The sequence below is a fragment of the Tinamus guttatus genome, unplaced genomic scaffold (genome assembly GCF_059628265.1).
Source record: "Tinamus guttatus ecotype Peru unplaced genomic scaffold, ASM5962826v1 Tinamus_guttatus_pri_ptg000150l, whole genome shotgun sequence".
Lineage (NCBI taxonomy): Eukaryota > Metazoa > Chordata > Aves > Tinamiformes > Tinamidae > Tinamus > Tinamus guttatus.
In genome coordinates, this window is record NW_028288684.1 from 9,473,728 (window position 1) to 9,500,366 (window position 26,639).

General features: G+C 39.9%; 1 protein-coding gene across 3 annotated transcripts in view; it reads left to right on the top strand.

Annotated features, from left to right (window-relative positions):
• ZDHHC20 (zDHHC palmitoyltransferase 20) overlaps nucleotides 1-25,960 on the top strand; it is a 42,484-nt gene extending 16,524 nt beyond the window's left edge. The window contains exons 2-14 of one of the 3 annotated variants that reach the window (XM_088522277.1): nucleotides 1,040-1,066; nucleotides 3,046-3,140; nucleotides 9,007-9,127; nucleotides 10,512-10,581; nucleotides 11,649-11,681; nucleotides 12,523-12,643; nucleotides 17,436-17,471; nucleotides 18,606-18,738; nucleotides 20,356-20,482; nucleotides 21,496-21,585; nucleotides 22,902-23,017; nucleotides 23,431-23,508; nucleotides 25,646-25,960. In XM_088522277.1, the coding sequence (XP_088378403.1) occupies nucleotides 1,040-1,066; nucleotides 3,046-3,140; nucleotides 9,007-9,127; nucleotides 10,512-10,581; nucleotides 11,649-11,681; nucleotides 12,523-12,643; nucleotides 17,436-17,471; nucleotides 18,606-18,738; nucleotides 20,356-20,482; nucleotides 21,496-21,585; nucleotides 22,902-23,017; nucleotides 23,431-23,468 (1,007 nt within the window). In that variant the 3' untranslated portion in view covers nucleotides 23,469-23,508; nucleotides 25,646-25,960. The remainder of the gene's footprint in view (nucleotides 1-1,039; nucleotides 1,067-3,045; nucleotides 3,141-9,006; nucleotides 9,128-10,511; nucleotides 10,582-11,648; nucleotides 11,682-12,522; nucleotides 12,644-17,435; nucleotides 17,472-18,605; nucleotides 18,739-20,355; nucleotides 20,483-21,495; nucleotides 21,586-22,901; nucleotides 23,018-23,430; nucleotides 23,509-25,645) is intronic. The other 2 variants (XM_088522278.1, XM_088522279.1) reach the window with 2 other exon arrangements.
• The last annotated feature ends 679 nt before the right edge of the window (nucleotides 25,961-26,639 follow it).

A 26,639-nucleotide genomic window follows, 5' to 3' on the forward strand; every position in this document is an offset into this window, starting at 1 on the left:
TCTCTTGGCTACAAAAAGTGTCTAGGTCGTGTAGGCGAAGGCTGCAGCCCTCTTTGCTATGGATGTCCACAGTTTTGTGAGAAACATGCCCCCTCTGTGACCAAGGTCTGTTGCACGTCAGGGGAAAAAAAAAAAAACCTTTTTGGAGAGGGCAGAAATGTGGGTGCTGAGCGAGAGGGCAGGGCAAGGAGCATCGCAGCAGGGCTCAGCTGACCCTGCTAGCGCTGATGCCAAGAAGCTTAAATTCGCTGTATTAGATGCAGAAAAAATCCCTTCCTTACTGAATTTCAAGATCTCTGTGCCTGTGTGAGGAGAGTGGCGAGAGTGACCTGTAAGGGCAGCTGCTTTCTACTCAGCCTTTTCCATGGCCTGATGAATGAACTGTGATGGATGGTTTTGGAGAAGCCTGAGGGAAGGAGGTTGCCCAAGCTGGGCAGAATACGAGGGGGATTTCAGCAATAGAATTGGCTGCCGGAATAGAAAGAGGTGACTATGGAGGACAGGGGGAAGTGGGGAGGTTTTAATTATGCCTCAAGAATTCGGGTCAGCAGAAGAAAAGTCAAAAATAGCTTGTGACAGGGGAAGAGAGAAGCCGTGGTAGAAAAGACAGAGTGACATAAGTAGAACACTTGTAAGTGATACGGTTTCACGGGGACTTCTGTAGAAAGTTTATTTCGTGTTCTGCTTTCCAAGCACATACCTGCTAGCCTGCTTGCTTAAGTGCCCCATAAAACATGGTAGATGCATATCTGATAGGCAACATATATAAGTTATGATGTAATTAATGTCTGTGAAAAGGAATATGCTTGCTTAGTTATAGGAGGGAACCAGTTCCCTTCAGCTCTTCCACTAGCTCACCAGGCCACAGAGCCTAGAAGAAGGAACATTAATTCTTATTTTATCCCAGAAGGATAGGACGGCTCTATTAACATCTGAAACATGCCTTGGGACAAGTCAGCTATCTCCATTTATTTCACTTTTAACCAAAATTTTGACTCAGTACAGATTTAATTACCATATCTCTCTTTTTTTTTTCCAGTTACCATTTCTTCAACTGCAGAAAAAGGTAAAATGTTTTATTTTTTTATTTTTTTTAATATTTAAATAATTTTGTTATATACTAGTATAGGTTATATATTCCTTTATGTGCACGATCTGTGTAGTGAATATATTGGCACTAGGAGACCAGGTGAATATTGTGAGTCCTAGTCTGCTGAATGTCTAGTACCACAAGGTTGAGATGGTGACAAGACCTGTGAGTAATGTAACCATGATTTAGGTTTGCAAATATTTTTAAATAGGTTAAGTCTTAGTGTTTAAATACTACCCTCTAAGAAGAGGAAAGGAGAACACAGAGAGAATTGCAGCAGATACATAAGATCATTTTATATTTATTTGTCAAGGGATGTTGAATATTGTTCTCACCTCCTCACATCGTTCAACCTGAACCCCTTTGGAAGAGTTATGGTTCTACTGCTTGCAGTTTTTCAAAGAGTTTACCAAATTCTGCAAAACGCCATTCTTCAGCTTTGGTTATAACTATGCATAACCATGTAATTTCAAATGTGACCATACATTTTAACTCTTAAGTGTCCGGATGAAGTGGTTACAGCCCTGTATTGACAAATTCTGCTTGAGTCTTAATATTGCCTTTGGCAGATACATGAAATAGAGAGTACTATTTACAGAAGTATAAATTGACTAAAGAAATTCCACATTTCTTGATCTGCCACTTTGTTGTGAACAAAAGCTAGACCAAAGGATCATTCCATTCCGGTTCAAATTTTATTTCTATAAAGCTCTGGCTTTTTTTTTTTTTTTAACAGAAACACAGAATGACCAACAGGACTTTTGTTTGAGAGCTCACTTTAATTTATGGTGCGTGGACTTGAGTCGTTGTCTCTTACTATTTTGTAAGTTTGCTCTTCCACCATCCACTCTAAAGACACAGTTACTGTCTTTAGAGTATGAAGCCATTGGTGAGAGGTGGTCATCTCTCACATAAAGAACAAGGAATTTGGAGGTAACTCTACAGTTTACTTCCCAATAGGAACATCCAGGGAAAATAGAAAAGAGGAATCTTGATAGAATCTCCTCTTTTAATGAAGAGGTGAAGTGGTAGAGAACTCCCCCAAGTTCTTCAAGAACTGTTATACCTATGTTTTTTTTTACAGCACATTGCACAGCTGAGCTCCATCAAGACTTCAGGAAACTACTATTACTACTATGCTTTACTTTGTGTGAATAAGTTTTACTTCCCAGTTTCTCTCTGGCAGACAAGATCCATGACTCTGTTAAGGAAGCCTGTCCAAACAATGCCCTCGGCACCGTGCAGCCTGGCTTTAATTAATTAAAGCCAGTGTCCTGGCTTTAATTCAGATGTAGTGCCCATCAGACTGATGCAGGCTCTCTTGGATCTACTGGAGATTAAAAATGCTTGATTAATTAATGAGACTGACAGTATCTTTGAAACCTGACTTAGGCTTTTAACAACATGCTTGTACCCCTAGTTCTACAGAAAGCCACTGGCATCCTTCAGACATAGCTTGACATAGGTTGATCTGAAAATAAGATTCTTCATGTTCACTTTCCTGGGGTGTAGTAGTGGTTATTTTCTTGGTCTCTCATTAAACATTGAAGTTTTTTCTTACTTTTTGGAAGGATTCAACTATTATACCCAATGTGCCTGCAAGATAGCACTTACCTACCTATCTCCTTTGTTCTTGTTTCATAGCTTCTAAGCAGGGGGGAAAATTGTCTTAATTTGGAAATCCTCAGAACCAACATAATCTTTGACATAGTTATGGAGGTTATCAATAACTCACCTTGAGGAATAGCAATTATCACATTTGATGGTTTGGGGGTTATTTTTTGTTTGTTCGACTGACTGACTGTTTTAAGTATGCCCTCCTGTAGACAGGCAGAAGTTTAATTAATTTAATTTTAACAGATGATTTATAATGTAATAATTTAATCCTTATCAGAGAAAAGTTCTTATCTCGTTTCAGATATATTCACCCAGCTCTTATTTGTGTTTTATTGCAGTTGTCTACCTTGTGGTTTTTCATCTGTCATTTTTCATGTTTGTATGGTCCTACTGGAAGACTATTTTCACATCTCCCGCATCCCCCACCAAGGAGGTAAATCTGACGTTAGAAAAATGTCTGTGTTTCCCCCCTTTATTTTCCCTTTATAAATAGCTGAGCTGTTTTCAGTGGTGAAATTTGTTTGTAGTGCTGCATGATTCACCTTTGTGTTCTTACTATCTAAAATAGTACAGCATGACAGCAAATCATAAATGGAAGTCATCAAATTGCTCTTAAAACATTGTATCTTATGTTGCAGGGACAGTATTGTATATGAAATGTGTTTAATTCATCACAAGTTTGACATGCACATATATGTGCTAATGAGATAAAGATGCGAAGGTATTTCTGGGGTTACAGCACTTTGCTATGCAGTAATTTGTATACCACCCATATTTTTAAAACCAATAAATCAAATATAACAACATTTTTGTGTTTCCATTCTAGGCAATTTTCTCTTTTAGGGGTAAGAGAATTAGTAATGCAGTGAATACTCATAACTTGGAGGACTGAAGTCCTTAGAAGTAAATCAAGAGTTAAGGTTCAATGACAGCTGAGAAGGGAGTATGTAAAAGGAGTTTACATAATGACAAAAGAATGCCTGATGACTATAAGAAATTTTGTTTTGAAAGAGAATGGTGTTAAATGCAGTGAACCCAGACTGTGTTATCTTGTCCATTCTCTCTAATGGTGTGTATAAGGGTTAAATAGTGGCACCAAATTAAAAAAAATAATAATAATGGAGTTTTATAAAGCTTTTAAAATAGCTAAACTGAGGTTTTGGTTGCTCTATGGGGTTTGCACATTCATTCTATTTTTGGCAAGAGTGACTTTCAGTGCTAATGGCTTAGCCTTAAACAATTCTGTAAGGAAGTAAAAGCATTCTACTGTGGAAAAGCAAACACTGTTCTGCCATGCCTAACTTCTACTTAGATATTTTTATCTTAGAAAGCTATAGAATGCAAGTTGAAAAAATACTATTCTACTCTTTAGCTAAGCAAAAAGAGTAGTGCTGAATAGTTAAATGTGAAAATTCAGAGGAGCTTTCATCCGGGGTGATTTGTCTGGCTTTATAGTTTGTTTACAGAACCATGTCAGAAAATGTTTGATAGGCTAGCCAGCTAAAATGTGATTGCAGTTGTGTTACTCCAGATCTTGTAAAGCTGTGTGAACTTAGGCTGCTGCTAGAGCCTAATAATGTTTTCTGCCTGCTTAGATTCTTTAATAATGGAATCCTTCTTCACACAATACCTGTATTGTAGTTAATGTTGTAACAATATTTCCATATTCGGTGCATAAAAGGAATGATTCGGGCATGTGGGACACCATGAATATTTCCTATTCTAAGTGTGTGGGAGGAATCAGATCTTATATCTATCTATCTATCTACAGCTACCTCAAAAAAAATCTCCGAAAATACTTTTCTTTCCTCCTCTGTTCATGTTCTAGTAAATAATTTAGGCTGGTTTTGTTTAAAAACAAAATCTGGCTTCAGAATTTCCCCATTGTACTAGAGTGTTAATGTATATATTTTTAGTTATTTAAATTAGGTATTCTTTCAAAACAAATAGCATCCTGTGATCTTACTATTGAACTAAAAAAAGATTCTGCAGCTGTTGTTGTTGTAGTGTAATCCCTGTACATTTGTCATAAGAAAGAACAATCAACATTATGCAAGATCCAAAAAGGAAGGAAACAAAGGGATTCTTTCTGTTTTCAATAAGAACTACTGGAACCTCTTTGGAAATGGTTAGCTATGTGGTAATAGACAACTCTTGATGTTTTTGAACATACATATCCTGCCATTGTCTAAAAAGGCTGTGGACTTGTGAGCCTATTTATTTCTGAAATTAGAACAGAAACATAGCTTTGGGAAACTGAAATCCTCATCTAGGATTTTTGGAGTCATATTTTTGAACAAATTCAAAAAGCTAATCCTTGTGACCTACTGTCTTTTCTGTGTGTTAATGGTTTGCCATAGAAATGACTTCTAGAAGTAGTATTTCCTGTCTACATGCATCTTCTAATTGCTTATGGGTCATGGGACACTCATTTGGCCACCTAGCAGGCTCCCAAGAGGCAGTATGGGAAAGGCATATTGCACTGCTGTTAGCTGGCATAATGTGTCGTGGCTGTCTTAAATTTTTGATGTGAGAATCTGTAGTTTTCATAGAAGAGTAAGCCTCTAGCTTAGAGATGGATATAAATGTGCTTGCTGATGACCTCAAAAATAAATCTCAAGTTTAGCATTTTACTAGAGTGATCCTAATTTCTGATGATTTGAAAGGGATGTTTGAGCATAGAAAACAGAGTTTCAATTGCAGGAGGCCTTGAACTGCTCCATGGTTGGACACAGCCATTTCCATCTGTCTCTAATGGGTTAAACAGCCCACCATGCACCACAACCTCGCTCAGAGGAGTGCATGATCCCTCTGCCAAAAAAAACCGTGAACATATTGTAACCTTCACCCCTTGCCCCTGTAAAACACAAAACCAAGAAAGTTACATTTGAACATACAGCCATTATAAACTCCACCCCTTATCTTCACTGACTAGACTATCAGATTTAACTCTGAATATTATTCAGGCCTTGTCCCTCAAATATCCACTGTGCTTTAGCATACATACCAGTGATGAAGACCATATAAGCAGTAAGTACCATCACCACTGGAGGTACCTGTAGGTTTGGAACTTCAGTCACTGCAGGGTTTCTTCCATACCCACAATGGGTGGTGAAGACTTGATGGAGTGTGAGCATTTCCTTATTAGAGGAGTAAAAGGAGGGACTGGAACATGTTCCACACCTTCTGACAGCATTAACTGAGCTCTGATCTTTCCCCTGCCCTTGCAATTCCTTTCATTCCCACTTAATCATATCCTTCTCCTCCTTTTTTTCAGTAACATTCTTAAGTGCTGATGTATAGGGTAAGAACATGGGAAATTTTCAGCCCTTCTCGATACGTTTTTTCAAAGCTGACCATACTGCTAGACCCTACATCATCCTCAGCCATGCTACTAATCCCACACCATTACCCCCCAGTACTGAAGATATGGGTCATCATTTGATCAACAGACTGTCCTACCTGATAAGATTATCAAGTGATACAAGAGGGGCCTGGTTGTCAGGGCCTTTGGGTCATGGCATAAGCCATGACTGCTGTTCCAGAACCTCCTTCTCCTTCCTTGTCCAAGCAACTGCAGTGGCTCCCATCCTTCCCCCAGGCCCTCCGCAGGGGTCTCTTAAAGCATTATCCCTTAAAGAATTAGCCATTGCTCCATTTATCCCTCCTGTAGCTGATCCCAAAGCCCTGCTCCATTGTGCAGGGCAGCATTTACAAGTGGTATTTGCCTCTGTAGCAGCATCTGCGGCGCTGCGGCCGTATCCTCTTCTTTAGGTTCCTTTTGAGGAAGGCACCATTGAGTGGTCATGCTTGGGAGGCAGCGCTTCTGTTTCCATAGCTCTGCTTAGCCCACTAACTGAAGGGCTCCATTTTATACTTCATACCCTGAGTCCTCAGCCTCGCACCCGGCTTCCTGGGTCCCTCTGGTCAGTAAGCCCCTGTGCTCATTCCCACAGCAGCTCCTTGCACCCCGCTGCACTGCGGCCATTTGAGTACTGCTCTCTGCTGCCAGGGACCTCCCTTTCCCCTGAGCACAGGCCACCACCTGGTGGTGCCTGATGCTGCGGCAGAACATGAGCAGCCTCCGGAGCTCTGCTCACCGCCCTGGAGAGCAGCTGTGGGCCTGGTGCTCCCAGCAGCACTGCCCCAGCTTGGCCACAGTTCCTGCAGCCCCCAGCCTAGAGCTCCTCGATCCTGAACCCATGAGTTTGGGGCCATCCTGCCTCTTCCTTGTTGCCTTCTCATCTGCCAAGGGCTCTCTCTGGTCGCCTCTGACTCTCTGTTTTTCTCCTGTTTGCACATTGTTTGTCCCTATTCCCCTAAATACGATGGGCACACCATCTCCGCCACTGATTCCCTGTACCAGAACCAAGGTTCCTGCCAATGTATCGAAGTCACTACAGTTACTCCAGTTACAGACCAGGCATGCATGGGGTGTTGCCCTCATTCTCCACCAAGCAGGCAAAGCAGATTTGGGAATTTTTCCTGAATTTACTGACAGTGAGCACAGGCTTTGAAGGACTGCTCTGGGTACTGAGAAGCAAAGAAGGCAATTAAGAAAGCACTTAGGGAAACACCCTTCCTTCCCCCGGCTCTGTTTCCCGTTCCCAGTCTGCACAGCCCTGGATTTTGCCACAGGTTTTTCTCCTTCCTGTCAGTGAGGCAACAGGCACTGCCACTGCTGGCTTCTCCACTGGCCACAGTCCCTTTGGAGGTGTCGCTGCCCTGGTAACACTCCCCCATGGCCACATTCCCCCTCTCTCACATGTGCCCTCTCCATTTCCCAGCAGTTATGGCCCTTCCTTAAATATATTTGACAAGAGCCACTCTGTGCTCCTCTGGATGAAGTTCTGGCACACGGTGGGTTGTTCCCCTCAGTTGCGGAGCTGGGGGAACAGAGTGTGACAGGGCAGCTCCTAACCTCTTCCCACACCTTTGCAATCCCAGCTCTGCCAGGCATGCCCAGTAAAAGTGGCAACGTTTCACCCTCCACCCTTAAATGAATGAGCAGGCATATATATATGTATATATATTATACATGTACATATGGAGTGTGTATGTGTGTGCATATGTAATGTGAGCTTATCTAGATTCCCTGGAACACAGGTGAGTTATTTGCGTTCCAGATTAGGAAATAACATCGCACAGTCAGAGCAGTGTGTTACTGTGTCCTCTTTTGCTGTAAATGAGGTCTTTGTTGGTGCTTGCCAACTGAGTAGAACCCAGAAGAGGAAAAAGTACAGGATGAGAGGAAAATTCACATGAACTAATCATATAGATGCTCTTGATAGGAAAATATGTTCATATTAAACCACATTTTTGTTCCGTTTGCAGACACAGCATTTTCCACTCACCAGCATGAATACTCTGTCTATGTGTGCTTATAAAAAGGGCTCTTGTAGTCCTTGCTGGAAGCTCAGAGTTTAAAATGCTCCAGAACAGAAAATATCAGAGAAATAGTGAGTTCAGTGTATGTTGAAGCCATTGCATCGGTACTTGTCAGTGCACTTTTTTTTTTTTTTTTTTGTGGAACTTAATGGTAAAGCTTGTAATTTCAATGGATAAAATACTAGTGTGTCAGAAGTGAGAAAAATCTCTCTGGCTTAGTCCGTTGAAGCCTTTCGTCTTAAACAGGAATGCTTCTTGTGCTTAATTCAGGATTGTAACTCTCCCTGAAATTCCACAGGTTTTGCTGAAGCTGCTCTCAATACAGCTAACAGATTTTAAGGCCAGCTTTGACTACTACTAGTTAAAATTTCAGTTAAACACATTCAGCTTCTGTGCTGCAGCTGTGAAAAGTTGCTCCTTGCCCCCTGCCCCCTTCTTCCTCTGGCTTGTAGCCTTCTTAAAGTCAGGAGGATAGCGAGTAAGAGAACTTCAATCTCTTATAGCAACAAAGGACTCTTGTGCATTCCTTTGGCTCATGGATCATTTAGATTTTACACTCATCACAATTTCAAGGAAGGTTTGTACCTTCTTAACACCCTCCTGAATCTCTGGCTTTTGTGTTGCAAAGGGAAACTTAGGAGATAAGGAAGAGGATGATGATTCTCTGTAAGATATCACTAATATACCTTAAAGATACCAAGATACCATCATGTCCTTTCCAGTTGTGGTTTTGGGGGTCTCCTGTAACTTAGTAGCATTCAGTCTTTTTTTTTTTTTTTTAATTTTGTGAGATAAGATAGGATTATCCTGCCCAAAGGGATAGGATTAAGATCCATAGGGTATTTTCTTTGAATTGTACACAAAGTGATAATTATTCTTTTCCCTCCTCCCATTTTTGCCTTCCCAAACAGTTTTGCTTGTCAAAAGCTGATAAAGAACAATATGAAAAAGAAGAGAGACCAGAATCCCAGCAGGAAATTTTGAGAAGAGCTGCTAAAGACTTGCCTATCTATACAACAACAGCATCCAGAGGTGAGATACAAAGATATTTCTCCCAAAATCTCTCTCCCAAAATGCAGTTCTCCCAAAAGCTGCCAGATTAATTCAGTGGAATTCATTCATCGTTACTGAATGAACAATCTATTAAACACATACTGCAAAGGCCATGACCTTGTGTTTTCCCCATGAGAAACTAGAGTCCTTTGTCTGTAGATCTAAAGCTTTCTCAAAAAACATCTTCTTCCAGTAAGCAAACAGATGACAACATTTATTTCCCACTCTGGCTGTAAGAATAATTACAACAAAGAAATACAGCTAGAAATAGACTGAAATTCAGCTTTCTACTCGGACTTGCAGTCATTCATATCCCACTTTAAACTTCTCTTTCTGAGCTATGCCAGTTCAGTGAGAGTTCATCATTAGAAAGTTCATCATTAATGCTAGAATTTAAGAACCAATAAACGTTATTTCAGTCCCACAATTCAGCTGTTTAAATAAGAGCTTGTTGTGAGCTGTTTCTGTGTTTGCCCTCATAAGCATTCTTATTCCAGCTAATACAAGAATGATCTATGAAGCAGCTGTGCCATACACATATGTAGATTTTTGTAAAAGTAGCTTATATTTATTTTTATATAGTTATTTCTTGAAACTAGCAGTGCTGTAGATTTCTCCAAAAACATAAACTGCTCAAGATAACTATTACCAGATTTTACTGTGACTTTCCAAATGAAGTGGAAGGACACCTGGCTCCTTTGAATACAAACCTCCTTTTCAGGTAATCCTGGTCTTAAATTCCTGGAGTGGCCTGGGAATCTCTTGCCAGCTTTTCACAGTTCTGCTTAGCTGTGGATGTTGGCTTTCCTCTTCATTTCAAAGTGCCTGCACTGGCATCATATTTCCATTGAGGAGAGCCTGAAGTCTTGTTGGAAAATACCCAGAGAGGATGAGGGAGAGCTAACTTACTGGACAGCCTACTAGTAGCTCTCTGAACAGCCTATTAGATCTTTTGCATTTGCTGAAGAAGTCCATTTATTGAAAGGAGGGAATTTTATAGTGAGATGGACACCTGTCCAGGGCAACCAAGTAGTAGGGGATCAGTTCCAGAGGTTTAGGGATGGAAAAAACAAGGAGCCAAATAGTAAATAAGAAGCAGAAGCTCAGACGCAAGCTCAGTACAATGGATGTAGTAGTAGTAATGGGTGAAACATTTGTGTGTATATGTGTGTTCCATTTCCAAGAAAAAAAACAAAAGTGTATATTGCATTAGGGTAGCCACATGAAGGTCTGTGGAAACAAGCATTTGGGGCAGAGGGTGAGTGAACTCTCTAAGATTCTGTTTATGTTAAGAATGGGAGAAAAAAAAAAAACATAAAATTAAGTCAGTTCTGATGACTCTCTCCTTGTTTTTTGAATGCAGCCATCAGATACTGTGATCGGTGCCAGCTAATCAAACCTGACCGCTGCCACCACTGTTCTGCATGTGACATGTAAGTTACTGTATCTAGAATGACGGATTTGCTTCTGTCCTCCAGCCTTCACTTTATTATGTTCATATCTTATGTGTGTCAACCCTTGTACGCAAGCTGATTTGACCATTTATTCCACTCCCAGCCCCTCAGTAACTCAGTACCAGAACAGAGTACTCCAGTACCAGAACAGTTCTTCCTGTGGTTGCAGCTCCATGGACTGAAGTGGCAGAACTTGTTAGGAAATGTGTTTATACCTTTGTAAAATTATGTGTATATAAGAAAAGGATCAGTGGCTGAAATTAAAGTGAAATCTGAGATACCAGCACATGCTTATTATAGAACTCTATTTTACTGTATATTGCTTCTCCAGCTTTGAAACACACACTTGCCAGCAGTACTGGTTAAACTCTATTTCAAAGAGGTCTTAAACACTAGTCTGATTTTGAGCCATCAAAGAAAGATGTTAGGGCACTGAAGGCTGAGTCTGTGAGTGAGACTTCAGTAGGCTGAGCTCGAGGAAGTCCATCGAACTAAAGAAGTAAACATATTTTGGCTAAAATAAATTAATTAAGAAATACAGTGAATGTCTCCCTGAAATGACTAGCCGGTGTCCATACACTACAGCTAGGTGCAAATGAACTATTCAGATTGCCCACTGTGCTTTGCTTTTCCTCAATGACTCTTAAAAAAAACCAATCAACTAACAAAAATAGCCCTAAGGCAGACTTAGTTGAAGTGAATGCCAGGCTAAAAACCTTATTCACACTGTTCCAGAGTGGTTGTTTCAGGGTTTGTTTTCTCTCAATGAGCTTGTAAGACTGCTGTGGTTTAGTGAGCTATGAATAACCTGCTGTAATTGTTACTCAGTAATTCTCCCCTTGCTGAGTTTTGAAGCTCGTCCTGATTCTTCTGAATCTCACTTGGTCCTTTTCAGTGAGAGGATGGTTTCTGTAATATGGAAACTTGGCATATGGGGGGAATTAAAATTAAAAAAAAAAATCCTTTAGAAACTAAAAGCGTATGTCTTAGAAATGAATTCTATTTTTTGCTTTAACTTACTGGAAATTATCTCCTTTCTCTTTCAGATGCGTGCTAAAAATGGACCATCACTGTCCATGGTAAGTTCAGGAAAATAAAAACCAAATCAGTATAACAGTATAACTTGATCCTACATGTTGCTTCGCAGATGTAAATTTTAAATAAAACTTGATTTTCATAGGATTTTTGATTTTCATCGAAAAAGGTTTGGATATATGTAAATACTTTTTTCCCTAATGTATATAGCAACTTAGAATTGCAGGCCTGGTAGCACAAATCATGCTCCCTCTCCTTAAACAAGAGAAACAGTTAATAAGACCTATGAAAAATGGCATTTATTTATTTAGCTTGGCATTATTATCAGGAGAAAAAGTGTCTACTGCACTGTGAAATGCAGTTCTCCAATACTAGAGCCACATTAGATAAGATCTGCCCAGGCAGTTAGTCTGCTGCAACTTGCATTCACTGCTAGCCAATATTACCTATTGGCATGACAGAAATACTCATTATTGGTAGTTGACTTGAAGGACTTTGCAACCAAAGCAACATCCACAGAAATTGATGGAGATTTGTATTGTCTTCGGCAAGTACTTCAATTAGTTCCTAGAGTATAAGAAGCTTCCTCTACAGGCTGTATCATACACATTGCTAGCTCACGTCTTGTCCTGTAGAACTTCTTGTGGGGTAAAATTTATGGGAGGGCCAAGATCACTTGGGCTGCAGGAGGAAACTGTGCTTAAAAGGGTGCCTAAAATGTTTCTCGTCCCAGCCAGTTTTGAACATACTGCTAACACCATGCGCAGTGTTATGATGTTCTGCAAAAACAGCTGAATGTATTGGGTTTTTTGTTTTTTTATTTTGATATTATTTATTTATTTATTTTGTATCATAATAACCTCTTTCTCTTTCCCCTCCTTCTAGGGTGAATAATTGTGTGGGATTTTCTAACTACAAATTCTTTCTGCTGTTTTTAATGTATTCCTTACTGTACTGTTTGTTTGTTGCTGCTACAGTCTTGCAGTACTTCATAAAGTTTTGGACAGTAAGTTCTAAGACTTTTTTTGTTTGTTTAGTCTTGCATGTCTTATTGAAAGCTACATCAGCATGTTGTCACTCACCTTTGACTGTTTCATAGTTCATTGCCATGAACAGCATCAATCGAGGTGACTGAAGCAGGAGAACCTTCTGAATTTTAATGAATTAAATGTATTACACTGGCCTGGATGAGTAATTGGGAAAGGAAGGTCCAATGAGGACTTTGCAATTTCTCTGCTCCATCAAAAGAAAGCGGCACAGCTCAGTTTTATGTGTTTTTTGTTGTTGTTGTTTTTTGGTTTTTTTTGTTTGTTTGTTTTTGTTTTTTAACTACTGGATATAGCTAAGCAGATAGAGAGATCGGGCTATATTAAACAATTGCGTACATGTGTATATTTGTTTAAAAAAAAAAAAGGAAAAAATGTCAGATAAAAGTAATGATTCTGTGTCTTCTTAAACCTCTTCATAGATACTCTTCTATCAGATAAGGCAGGTGAACTTGGGAATTTACCAATCTCCAATTTGATATGCCTACATACAAATATTTGAGCTTCATATTAGTGGGTTTTATTGATCTGAGTAGAATATTAAGATATTAAAATATTCATCTTCTTTGCAGTTATTATTAGTTGTTAAATGGTCTGTACATGTTTATTCTGTTATCTCTAGAAAACTACGTGTATGTGAAGTTCAAACATCCTTGTACATCAGTGTTGTTTCTCCTATCAGTTTTATTCTGTTTCAGGCTGAATAAAGTGTCTTCTCATGTTGTTCACTTTCATCCCTGAAACCTTCTACTCTTCCTTCTTGTCTTTTAAGACAAAATAATCTTCTCTTAATTCCCTTAACCAAATTATATTAACTAGCAAGGAAGAAATCACTGTGAATGGAAGGCTGTCCTTCACATCTTCTGAAGTTAGTTATAGCATATGGGTCTTAGATGCTGGCTGCTGTTTGAATCACTATGAAAAGGGGTAATTATCTATAGCTGTAGATGTAACCATTGTTGGAACAAAAGGATTTTGCCAGTTCAGGGTTAGAGAAACTTTATCACATATTCAGAATAGCTGTACTTTGAAACAGTTGTCATTAGACAGGTAAGGGAAAAAGTGCAAAAAGTACCTTGTGTTTATGTTCATTTAAGCCTGTGGGTCTGCTTTGCCCAAGTGTTGTCTCAATCTCTCAGTTCTGTTTAGTTGCCTGTCACTAGAGAGCAAAGAACTCAGCATCGTGTGAGATGAAATTTATAAATGTATTTAACCATCATAACTGTGGCTTCGCATATTTCCCAGATGAAATGGTCTGATTCTGCTGCTCAGTCTTGCTTGACTATAAATGGTTAATTTTTTAATTTGTGAATGCCCCACTCCTAGACATCTGCCTGGCTGCTTTCCAGTGCCTTGTATGCAATTTCTAATGAAATTGTAGATGCGCTTCTACATATTTACCAGTCAGTGCTTGAGCAAACAAAATGAATTTGCTTGTCACCTCACTACATTAGTGTAACTGCAGTGCAAGTTCCCAGGACATCTAACCATGATGACCATTTAATACCAGCACTTATAGCAAGCCCCTACCAAAGCCCATTGGACACAATGTTAAAGTGGACCCTTGAGCAGAGGAAGTAAACTTAAGAGGGTGTTTTTCTTTTAAAATAATTTATTTGCTTAAATGTTTCCTGCAAGAATGGGTTTCTTCTGGAATATGACAGTAGAAAACTGAGGTGTGTGCTCGCAGTTGTTGCTTTGGTTTCCCAATTACTTCCAAAACAAAATCTTGATGTAGTCTTAAAATGAGAGTAGAACTCTAACTCACTTTATTGAATCACTTGTCCCACTCAGCTAATTGTAATAGCTATGATCTTATAACAGTCTTACTCGAGCAGACTTCCAGAAAGAGGCAGCAGTGCCACAGTTGTGTAGGCTGGCAAAATTTAGGATGGTTACACGATGTAGAAGCTCTTCTAGGCAAGTGCTCTTGATGCGGGGTAGAATCCTCAAAGCTTCTCTTTGCAGCTGAATCAGGACTAGGGCAGTGAACTGTTGTTGCCTGCTCTCTGTAGACTGCTTTCCTATATTGCTGATAACCAGTTTTCTGCTTGTTACAGCATCAAACACAACTTTTTTTCTTTTTTTTTTTCTCTCCTATTTGGGCTCCCTAGATTTCCCCTCCCCACAAAGCCAAGCCCTCAAGGCCATTCCAGGCTGCCTTCAGAAGGCAGTGCTTCCTTTTTGTGTCCTCACAAATGCTTTCAGAGGAAGTGTGCACCCAACTGCGAGATATGTCCAGTGCTGGCATGGGTGATGAACTGCTTTTGGGGAGAATAGTTTTGATCACTTCAGAACCTGCCATAATGTGATAACTATGCAAAGTAGCAATCCACTGTTTTGCAATGTTGGTAATACTTGTGTATCGATACAGTGAACACGCACATCCTTGCAAACATTGTGAGAGATGCACAGCTATCTTCTGTCAAAGGAACACTTGGTGTATCCTGCGTGTACCTGCGCGATATTTGCACGGGGTATTCCCGTGGGCAGCCGTGCTCCCTGCCAATGTTTGCCCCAGGCTCATACTCTGGTGTGGGTGTCAAGAGCCATTTTGTAGATCAAGGGAATGTGAATGACTCCTTTTTCATGACTCCTTGTGCTATATCCATTAAAGTTTCATTTCCACCGAGGCTATTGTCAGAGATGAGGTGATAAAAGCTCAGTTTAACAAAATATGTTTGACAAAAACACCAGCACTGGCTGCATGCCCAGTCAGAGAATCACAGTCCTTGAAGCCCTGCTTACCTAGTGCACATTAGCACTTTCCAGTGTGTTTGTATCCACTTTCATTCTTGCTGTGTTTCCTCCCACTTGAAAAAGTGATATTTTCCTTTCTTTTTCAGTATCTTTCAGTGTCCTCTAAATTATTTTGGCAATCCTCAGTATAGACCATTCAAGTATGTGATATGTACTGTGAGGCAGATGGCACAGGGTCTGAAAAACTGTTGTACTTTGAAAAAGCAATGCCAGGTCCTCAACTAAAAGCTGGCCCTTTGGTACAGAATACAGAAGAGCGTGGACCAGATGTTCTGAGTTTTTTCTAGGCTCGAGCTAGACCAAGCTGCTAAAGATGAGACCCCCTTTCAGAATAGTGGCTGCGTTCAGTCTTATGCGTGCTAAGGAGCCCAAATTCTTTTTTGTTTGTTTGTTTGTTTTTTGTTTTGTTTTGTTTTGTTTTGTTTTGTTTTTCCTTGACATCCCCAACTGTCATTCAAGAATTTAGAGCCATTGGCTGAAATTGAGTTGTCTAAGTGGTAGATGCTCTCTGAGGATCCAAGCTATTCTTGCATAATCAACTCAAAAAAACTTTTCTTTAGGTTACAGAGTTACCGTTATAGCATAATGCAGCCTATATGTATCCATATATTTTCTGGCCCAGAAGTTGATTACAGTGTCCATGCAAATAAATAAGGTAGTACTAGAACACACAAATTTGTGCTTTTTGTATAAAGACCTAAAATGGCAAAGGGAAATAGTGAAATGCCTGAAACTGGAAGCTTTAGTTCTTTTTGTGTAAACTGCAGGCTCTCTTGTAGCATTAGCTAGCCTGACTTCTTGGGTATATCTACGCCAGCAAGAAGTTAAAAAATATATATGTTCTGGAAATCATGTTTCCCAGGAAAACTGCATTGTGCTCTGAAGTAGGGCAAGTCTTGGTAGTTTTACCAGGAAGGCCAGGAATAAGCAACAACTGGAGTATGTTCTTTGCTACCCTTGACTTCAAGCAGTCACAAAACTCTTGATGTCCTTAGGATGGGGAAGAGGGGTTAGTACAGAAGTTGCCTGAGGAAAACTATATCCAAAAAGAAAAGGTAGTAGATAAGGAACATGAACTTTGATGCCAGTTCAGGGAACTGGACACTGCTATCACTTGCTTATTCCAGAATGATCTGATGGAAGCCAGCATTCTTGAAAATGCTGTTAACGTTTGCCAGGCTCTACGTTAAAAGCTCAGGCTCTCCCTAGAGTTTCTGCTCAGCTTAATATAATTTAAAAGCCAAGCATTTTATCTAAAACATATTTGTTAAGTGTTAGCATGTTAGCCAAGATGGCTAATTTAGCCATTTACATAAAAATTTAGAATTTAAAATCTAATTTAAACCAAGCTTTCCTCTTAGAGGTAGAGTTTCCTTTCTTCCTTGATTTTCTTAAGTGCTGGTTTGGTTTCAGGTGTGAATACCTCGTACACAAATCTCAATATTGACGAATATTGACAAGAAAGAAACAGTACAATACTTATAGGATCTTTTTCTTTAACAAAGAAAATTAGGCAACTAATGGGAATATATTTTTATGATCTTGACTGCAAGTGTCTCTAGTGATAATAGATATGTTCTGAACTCAGATTTTGTAATTCGTAACCCACTGCTCTATACCTTTTGGCTATTCCAAGTTTTTCCTAGTGGTTTGTGTCAAACCCAGTATTCACATAAACTTTACTTACGATGGGGGGAAAAAAAGTAGCAAAGAACATGCCTGATGCTGAGCAAAGCCCTTGACAGTGTGAGCAGCAGCCTTGGCACCTCAGCAGGAAAAGTGCTGCCGGAGCCGCTGGGAACGTGTTCCCAGGTCCCCTCGCTCCGTTTTCCTGCAGAACAGGGGCCTCGTCCTCGATGGCCATGGGAACCCTGTACACCCAGAGCATGTGTGCACCCCAGCCATTCCTCTCCCCACAACCCCGTGCTGTTTTCAAAGCCTTTGTCTTGCTGCAGTATTAGTATTTAATAAATTGTCTTTGTTTGCGCAAAGCTTTGCCGCAGGAAATCTGCAGAGAATTGTCCAAAGGTAAAATCCAATATTGATGTCATTATTTAAACAATGTTCCTACTATAATTTGTGTAATCCAGTCGTTCATGAGAGCTGTTTGCAGCATAACTGAAAGGAGGGAGTCTTATAATCTGTGTTCCCCATATAATGTAGGCTGTGTAAGTAGCTATTAATAAATCTGTGTACTTGATGTTTATCAAAATGTATTTCAGACAGAGATATCAGCATCAGATAAGTGGGTTTATAGGATGATATAATGGAAAAAGAAATAGCAATAATGCTGAATAAAAATAGCCTCTCCACTTTTCTAATGCTACAAAAGGTCAGTTACTTAAAAGTACTATGGTTTTGAGCATACAGAGCAGGAAGAGTCATTGCTACAGATTGCACTGGCCTCTTGAAAGTGCAATCCTAAAAATAGCTGAGACTGGGAGTGGAGTTGACCCTCACATGTGGTGAGGAAGTTATTTTTTATATGGTAGTTGTACTGAAAATGTTATTTTTCATGTAGATCGTCTGGTGAGTAACTTTTGCCTGGTCAGATGTGACAGATTTGTTCTGCTACATGCTGCTGGCTGTTGCCCAAAGTTGAGAGGTCCTCAAAATGCAGATCAGTCCCAGGCAACTGGTCTCATCTAGTAAATGATTCGGCCTTGGAAACATAGTGTGACTGGGCCGATTCCCTTCCACCTTCCTTGCACCACTGCAGACGTAGGTTGTACTGATTAGTGATACCTTGCAGGAAAGGGTTTCAAAGTTCTTGTTGCTTTTTCTCCTCTGCAGAAACAGTGATTTTGGATGTGTTTTCCTTCCATCTCCTTGGCTGAGGCTGCATAGTTAACATTTTTTAGTAAGAGGGTTTCTTTTCTTGCCCACTGCTGGGAATTCAAAAAATAACTGGGTTGGGAAATGGCTTGTACACAGCAATGTCAAACATAGGAACACGTGCAGTCATGCTGCTAAATTCAGACGGGGTGCCCATCAGCCCTAACTACACTTGTTCACCTGTCTCCTGTCACATGAAAAGGGAGCCCTATCTGTGCTGCTTTTCATTGTGCAAAGAGCTATAGCAGAAGGAAATATTTAGTCATAATCCTGCATTAGTTGCTAAAAAGCATTAACCTATTAATCTCTTTTTCTCTTTCTCCCCAGAATGAATTGCCAGATACCCATGCAAAGTTCCATGTCCTTTTCCTTTTCTTTGTGGCAGCCATGTTCTTCATCAGCATTTTGTCACTCTTCAGCTACCACTGCTGGCTAGTTGGCAAAAACAGATCGACCATAGGTCAGTCACCGGCAGTGTGGACCTGTTCCTTGCCCAGAAAAGGGACAAGTCGCTGCGAATGTGAGGCCTGCAGGATGCACCATCACATTTAAGGAAGTTTTTAAAAATGTTGTACAGTAAGGAACATCTGTGGTGAAAGTAACTGTGGCTGAAACATCCTTGGTTGCAGGGCGTGTGGAAGAACAAAATTTATGCAGGGGGTTCTCTGCTGGAGCCAAGCCTGTAGATTGATGACGAATGTGGTTTTCTTTAGTTTGTATTTTGAGATCGCTGTGCATTTCTGATGTTTTTATACAGTGCTAAGTATCTAACAATTATTGCTTGCCGCTTACCCTAGCTGGATGGCCCCAACCCAGAGAGAGGCACTACTCTAAATATGTTTTGAACCAAATCCCCAGCAGTATTCCTAAGCCTTGTAAAATAAGGAGATTGCTATTAGCAAGTGACTTGTAAAAGCACTGCAAAAAAATGGAATCACTGATGCACATTTCCTAAATAATACAAGAGAAAGAGATGCCAGTAATTCTTGTGTCTCTTCTAAAAGGCATTATGTTAAGCAAGCAAGCAGGTTAAATGCATTAGTAAAAATATCTGAAGTTCCTGCAAAGACATTTTTGAACATATTTTTGCTTTTTTTCCCCACAATTTAAGAAGTCAAAATCTTACAGTTTTCAGTGAAACATAGTTTTCAATCCCCAAGAATAAAAGGTTGGCTGAAAGTGAATTTCAGCCTGCCAGAATATTTTGGTGGGAAAAGGGAATTTTCTTGATCACTTAATGGGAGGGTAGTTTGAGTCTTTTTGTTTTGACGTATCTGCAGCTAGGGCATATTCACAGACCCTTGAGCTTTGAAGGAACTTTTAGTGTGTTCCCTGCCCAAAAGTCAGTGCTGGTCCTGTCAGCTTAACTGGGTATTTTATTCCCCCCCGCTTTTTTTTTTTTTTTTTTTTTTTTTTTTTTTTTTTTTTTTTTTGATCATGACTGATAAAAGATGAGCTGTTTCTCTGGGGAGAACCATCAATCTTCTCAGTTCTTCATCAACGGTTTATAACCAGCCTGACTAGAAAAATGCATTAATTGTTTGGGTGGTGTGCTATAGGTGATGGTGTTTCCGTGTTTCTAACATAACAAATCTCATCTTTCTCTGATATGCTCTTAATTCAGCCTCAGATCTTGGCAGAAGTGAAAGAAGTTGCCCTGTGTGGGCTTTGGTACAATAAACCCTGTGGTAAATGGCTTGTGCCAAGGAGCGTTTCTTCTGCTCCAGAACGTGCACAGGCCATAGAAAGAGCTAGCCACTAATGAGCAGGGATGTGGGGTCTTGCCTGCTGATGGCACTTAGCTCTGGCTCAGACATTATGGTAAATGTAAAGGGAAAGGGTCTGCACTACAACCTTCCTCCTGTGTGAACTTTTTTTTTTTACCTTTTAAGGTTAGTTTTGTCACTGTGTTTTTTTTAGTGCTAATTACTCCAGGTAGCTGTTAAAATTTTTCCATAGTACACATCCAGGTGACCCCAGTTTACCCGATACTGTTTTCACAATAGAAAAATCTGAGTCTGTGTATTCCTCTTTCCCCACGCTCATCCATTTACAAATGTTGCTTTTTATTTTACAGAAACATTCCGTGCACCCACATTTCGCAATGGCCCAGATAAAAATGGCTTTTCTCTTGGATGCAGCAAAAATCTGAGGGAGGTTTTTGGAGATGAAAAGAAGTATTGGCTCATCCCTATTTTTACCAGGTATTCAGTCTGAATGGGAATCGACTAGGGAGTAGATTGATTCCAGGACTCTTGCCTCCCCTCCCTTTCTCCCAGCAATGAAGCGCAGCTGAAAAGCCTACCTGTAAATCCTGTGCTCTGAAGAGTGATGTGGGAAATGTGAAGGAGACAACTGAGCAAATTCTGTGTGGGGTTTTCATTCAAAGGCAAGAGCCTCTTTGACAGAGACCTTTTAAATACAAAATTTTAGAAACCTTTAAAAATTGAACGTATTTTGTTGGTAGTGTTAATATCCGATTGTAGAGCAGAAATCAGCAACAGAGAGGAGACCCAAATGCATGAACTTCACCTGCATTGAAAAGAACAGCAGTCTAGAAACACTCTCTCCTACCCCTCAAAATACTTGACACACATTTTGTTGTCCCGTATTTTATTATTGGAAACCTTCTGAAAAAGATGTATGTAAATAAGCAGCAGTACAAAAAGGTTTTCTGATATGGTGGGAACTACTACTTTTTAAATTCCTCAGCTGAACCAGTGTTAGGGGTGTTGCAGACAGTCAAGCTGGACTGAACCAGAGATGGATCAGTCTGCTTCCCCAAAATATTTTAGATTTGCTTTAGAAGAAGGCTTAACTGAACTGAAATGACACCTAGTTACTGAAATGACACCTGGCACCAGAATATTATTTATGATAGAGCTTCCAGGTGTGTAAATACTGCACCATTTGACTACCCGTGCCTAGTGGTTTGGGGGAAGACTAAAGCTACATTTTGAGCATCAAGGTGTTTTTTCTGAAATGCTTAGGCTAGTGCCTGTGCTCAGTAGCCCATACTGAAGGATAAGGTAGGAATTACAAAATCTAATTAGCTCATCATGAGGCTTAGTGGTAGAACTACATTGCTCAAGTCTGGGGTTCAGTGCGGCACTCAGTCATTGGTTCGGGCCTGAAGAGTTTACCTTTGGTGTGAGTGTTTGTTCAGTTCATTTAAGTCAACTACAGACGATGATTTAAATCTTTGTTTCTGGTTTAGTTTGGGCGACGGGTGTAATTTCCCCACTCGTTTGGTGATTATGGATCCAGAGCAACTTACTGTCTCAAGCCAAAATGAACCTGCCAAAAGGTAACTGGAGCATTTAAAATGTTTGTCTTGTGCTAGAACTAGAGGAAACAGCCAGAAACTGAAGCATCAAAAGTTCCACAGGAGCTTAAGGAAAAGTTCTTAACAGTGAGGGTGACAGAGCCCTGGAACAGGCTGCCCAGAGAGATTGTGGAGTCTCCTCCTCTGGAGATCTTCCAAACCCGCCTGGATGCCACCCTGTGCCACGTGCTCTGGGTGTCCCTGCTGGAGCAGGGGGGTTGGACTAGATGATCTCTAGAGGTCCCTTCCAACCTCAACCATTCTGTGAGTCTATGATTCTGTTGCTTAGTATTTCATTCAGTGAAGAAGTGGTTTCAGAATTATTTTTTAAATTCTTTATACTTCATATTGGGTTCAGAGTGAGTCTGTAAGTCTTCAGAGAAAGATGAGGTGAATCAGTACTAACCCAATGTTATCTTAATTCAGAGAGGCTGTTGCTATTTTTTGACCTGAAGCTAAGGTTATTATTTCTGTTAGAAAATAGAGTATTATGGAAAAAAAGGCTTGCTGCATATTTTTCTCTTCGGGCTTAGCGTTGGTTGCTTTTTTCTAGAGAGAAAAGCGACAACATAAAAGCTCGAGGAAGCAATGAATAATGATACACACACACACAGAAAAAAAGTAGATTTAGGAAAAAAGAAGGTATAAATTCTTTGCATTTAACCTCCTTCAGCCTGCTTACAAAGAGATAGTAAGACATGGTTTCTGAGAGGCTGATGTAGTGTTGATTCGGTTGGCTTTCAGCATTGGAAATGGTTCAGCTCATTACCTTTTATCCTGGCAAACTTGCATGATTTGTATGCTCGGAGCATTTTCTTGTTTCAGAAACTACTATTTTGCATAGGAGTATGTAAAACTTCTGGGGTTGTTTACACAACCACTTTAGAGATCTTCTGTTTAGTGCATTTATAGCTGAAGGACACTTGGATTATCAAGTGCTGTGGGGCTGAAAGTCAAGTCAGAGGTGTTGCTGCAACAGCAATATAACCTGTAAAATTTACATAAGAGTAGGACTCCACAAATTGCAGAGTATTCTGTGGCATTAGAAAGATGTGCAGGAGATTTCCCTGATAGGGTAAGATAGCATTACGTCCTACTGTCCAGATAGTACTAGTTGAAAGTAGTTGTTCTTTTTAAACTACTAGTTCTGTTTAAATCATGTGGCAGTGGCATTCTCGGTAGACCATTTCTCATCTTCCAGTCTATTAGAACTTCAAGTACCACATCACTTAAGGGCTTAACACTGTTCATTGGCTACTGCTGTTGCAGAATATCTGTTGGCTTTGCTTATTTTTCAGTTCTGGAGCCAGCCAGCCCTTTCCTGCTCGGCCACTCAGCGAATCACAGAATCGATTGCTGACCAGTGACTGTCAGTGGGTAGAAAGTGGCCCTGAAGAGGAAAATGTTAAATCAGGTAGCCAGCACCATTTCATTTCTCCTGTTCCCTTTTTGCTTTGTTTTTAACTAAGCCTAAAAAAAAAAAATCCTTTGGAATTGATTGACGTTTGGTAGAGGAGATTTTGTTAAATAGAATCAAGTCAGCATCGTTATATATTAAGGCTGACTCGTGTGTCGTGATCTGATCCAAAATGGTTTATTACCCAAAGGTAATGGATAGAAAATTCTGGCTTAGTTCCTGTTCTGAGATATTTTAGTTTTTCAGATGTTGGATTAAGGGGAGGAAAATATTTCTGTGAAATAGACACAGCACTACTGTTGTGTTTAGGCACAAACTACTTAACATAGTTCCTGAAGTCATACACACATTTTTACTATTTGTTGTGCAAATCTGCAAAAACACATAATTGAGCTTCTCTCACATTTTAGGTACAAAAAAGCATATTATAGTTTCATTGGAAAGCTGATCTCAGTTTATTACTAACCAACCATCTCAGTGAGAAACAGGTAAGACCAACTAATTGATGACTATTTCTGTATGCATGTCAGTAAACTGAGGCATCATGAGGTCCCAAAGTCACAAGTCATGGAACACAGAGAAGTCCTCTAATGCTCAGTGGGTCTATAGTAAAAAAGTCTTGGGTTACCAAATGGTTATCCAGGAAGACAAGAATGAGAGGAAAGCTGTAGAGCACCAAATGGGCTGGCTTGGCCTGGGGCAAGTCAGTCTAATCCAGTCACTGGAGTGAAGTGGGTAATGCTGTATTTGTTACCTGACCAGTGGAAAGACGGTAATCTGCTAAATAGGTAATTCCAGATGAAGTCTTGTTACTCCTTCAAAGAACAGCTCTGTAATCATATTTTTCATAAACATATATTGATTTGCCATGTTCTCATCTACATTAAGAAAAATGTGTACCCATGAGAAAAGAGAGATGAATAAATAAATTCCTTGAGTGGTGTCTGCATGCAGGCTGCTTAGTCACACCTGGGATGGATAGCGATCTTCTTTCTGTGAGAGCTTCTCTGCAAAATTCTCCCTGCTTGGCATTTAGGGAATTCAGTGAGTGTATATATGAAAACTTCCCTTGGAGTGCTTCTGCTGACTAAACTAGACTTCTCTTACTTCACAGCGTGGTGAGTGTAGGAACCTCCACTATTTTTTTCTTTCTGGAAGAGCAAAAATATTATTTGGAGTCTTTTCCCTCCTTTTTTTCCACATTGCAGTGTGAATCTTTTCCCTGCCTTTTTTTTGTTTGTACTTTTTTGTCTTTAAAAAAAGAAAATTAAGACCATATAAGAGACCCATGTTAGGAAATATATTTTTGTGACTCCTAATGTCACAAAGTACAGCGCAAACTGGGAGATGAAAGCACCTTGCAAGGAAGTACCCTTTTCTTTGGAAAAAAAAAACACTGTATTTGAGCTTGGGGAGCTCAGTTATGTTAGGATCACTTATACCTTCTAAATATTTTAAAATAAGCCTATTGCCATAGAGTCTTTTTCAGAAAGACACCGTCTAAAAGGTCTTCGCGGAGGGTGGCATGATGCTTGCTCATAGTAATCAGTATAAGTTCTAGCAAAACCAAAATTAGACAAGTTAGCGGTGCTTTTACAAAACCTCAGCATGAGAGCTATGGAATGAATAAAAAAGGTGAGGTTTTCCTCCTCCCTTCTTTTTTAACACCTTGTATAAACCTGTAAATGAGTGTCCAGGCAAGGGATTTCTTAGCTGTCTAAAAGCTAATCTAATCTAAACAGCCTTGCTAAGGCTTTTCCACTCTTCACAGAAAGAAAGAAAGAAAGAAAGAAAGAACTTCTGAGACCAGTTCATCCCAACAGTCTTTGACAGGGTTAGCATAGAAAGGGCTTAATCCTTTGCTCCACTGACCCGGGGTGGGCCTAAGTGCCTGGCCTAGACTGTTAACTGGTAACAGTTTGAGATTTCCTCTCTATTCTCCCTCTCTTCCCGAAGTCAGACCAAATTTCAGAAGGCAAGATCTATGCTATGTTTAGGACTTTCCTAAAGTGATGTAGTTTTAAGATATAATAAATGATACATAATTGAACCCAGTGCCGAAGATTTTAATATGTTCTGTGTAAAATAACAGTAGCATCTTAGTAGCGTTAATTTTTCCTGTTCTGGTGGATTTGGTCAGTTTCTGTAACCTGGATGATTAATTCCAGTCCCCCTGCAACTACAAACAACCTTGCAAAAGAAAGGATATTTTCCAAAACCCTTCAACTGACTGATAGATGCATTTTTCAATTTTACACATATAACATGCATCAGGAGCAATAAAAGTTATCACTGACCTAAATCTTGCAATTCAATGCAAAATGAATGAGCAGTCCTTGCCAATCAGGTATAGCAGAGATTTTAGCTTCAAGCCAGCAGTAGTGACTGGACTGACACTCCTGGTGCAGATAATTTTCTAAAGCATCAGAAAAGGTTAAAAAAAATCAAACTCCTAGGAGACCAGTAATTATGCACTGAAGTTACTTTAATTGCTGTCCTTAATCAGGAATCTTTAAATTATGCATGTCATCAACTAAGTCCCTTCTTACCATACAATATGGTCTGTTTTTCTAAAGCAGTTGGTGCCATTCCACTGATTACTTTTTTTGTTTTTTTCCCCAATAGGCTTGTGCAACACATTTTGAGCTTGAATATTACTTAATTTTGTTTGGAAGAATTTGACCGGTAAAAAAAAAAGGGGGGGGAACAAGAACATCTTGGGAAGAGAACATCTTGGGAAGACACAAGAAATTCAAGTTTCTGCACAGTATCATGGATTCTTGTCAGCACTACTGCAGAGCAGGGAAGTAAGACAGATGCCTTAAGATTCTTTATGTGCATTTTGTGCACACTGAGTTACATAACTGCTACCAAAGGGCCAAATCCTGAAGTGCCCTGCTTGGATGCACAAGGTCCAAAGTGGGAACTATGCATTTCTGTTGCGCTGCGGTGGCAGGGCTGGGGAGATCTGTGGAGACCTCTATCCCCACAGGAAACGTCACACCTTACGCGCTGCAGAAGTCACTTCCACAGCACATCTCCTGCAGAAGGAAAAATAAGGGGTACAGAAAGGGGGGTGGTGGGTGGGAGGGTGGGGAAAAAGGAAAACACAACATAAAGCAGGGCCGGGGAGCCTGGAGTGCAACTACACGTAGCTCCAGATACCAGCTGATGAGAAAAGAGCTGGGTGATGAGGTCCCTGCTCTTCCTCTTAACCAGCCGACCCCGTGATCTGGGTGTTTTGGGGGATTGAGGGCTGCTTGCACTAGCCATGCTTCGGAGCACTGCAATGCCAGTCAAGTAAGAGCCTTTTTACTTGGGTGTTGCTTTTTTTTTTTTTTTTTTTTTTTTGGCTTCAGATCTGAGCGCCCTCATCATTTTAACTTGATTTATTTAACCATATCAAGAATATAACTCAAAAAAGTGAACTTTCTTTTACTTGAAAGAGCATGGATTGTTACTTTCCAGTAATTGCCTATCAGCATACAAAAAAAAATGCCAATCCAAAAAGGAACTAACAAACTATTACATTTTCTGTTAATATCTGTAGTGTTCTGTATGAGGCAGTAAGGAAAGAGTGAAGTACCCCTGAGAAAAGTCTTATTGCAGTTGTGTGTCG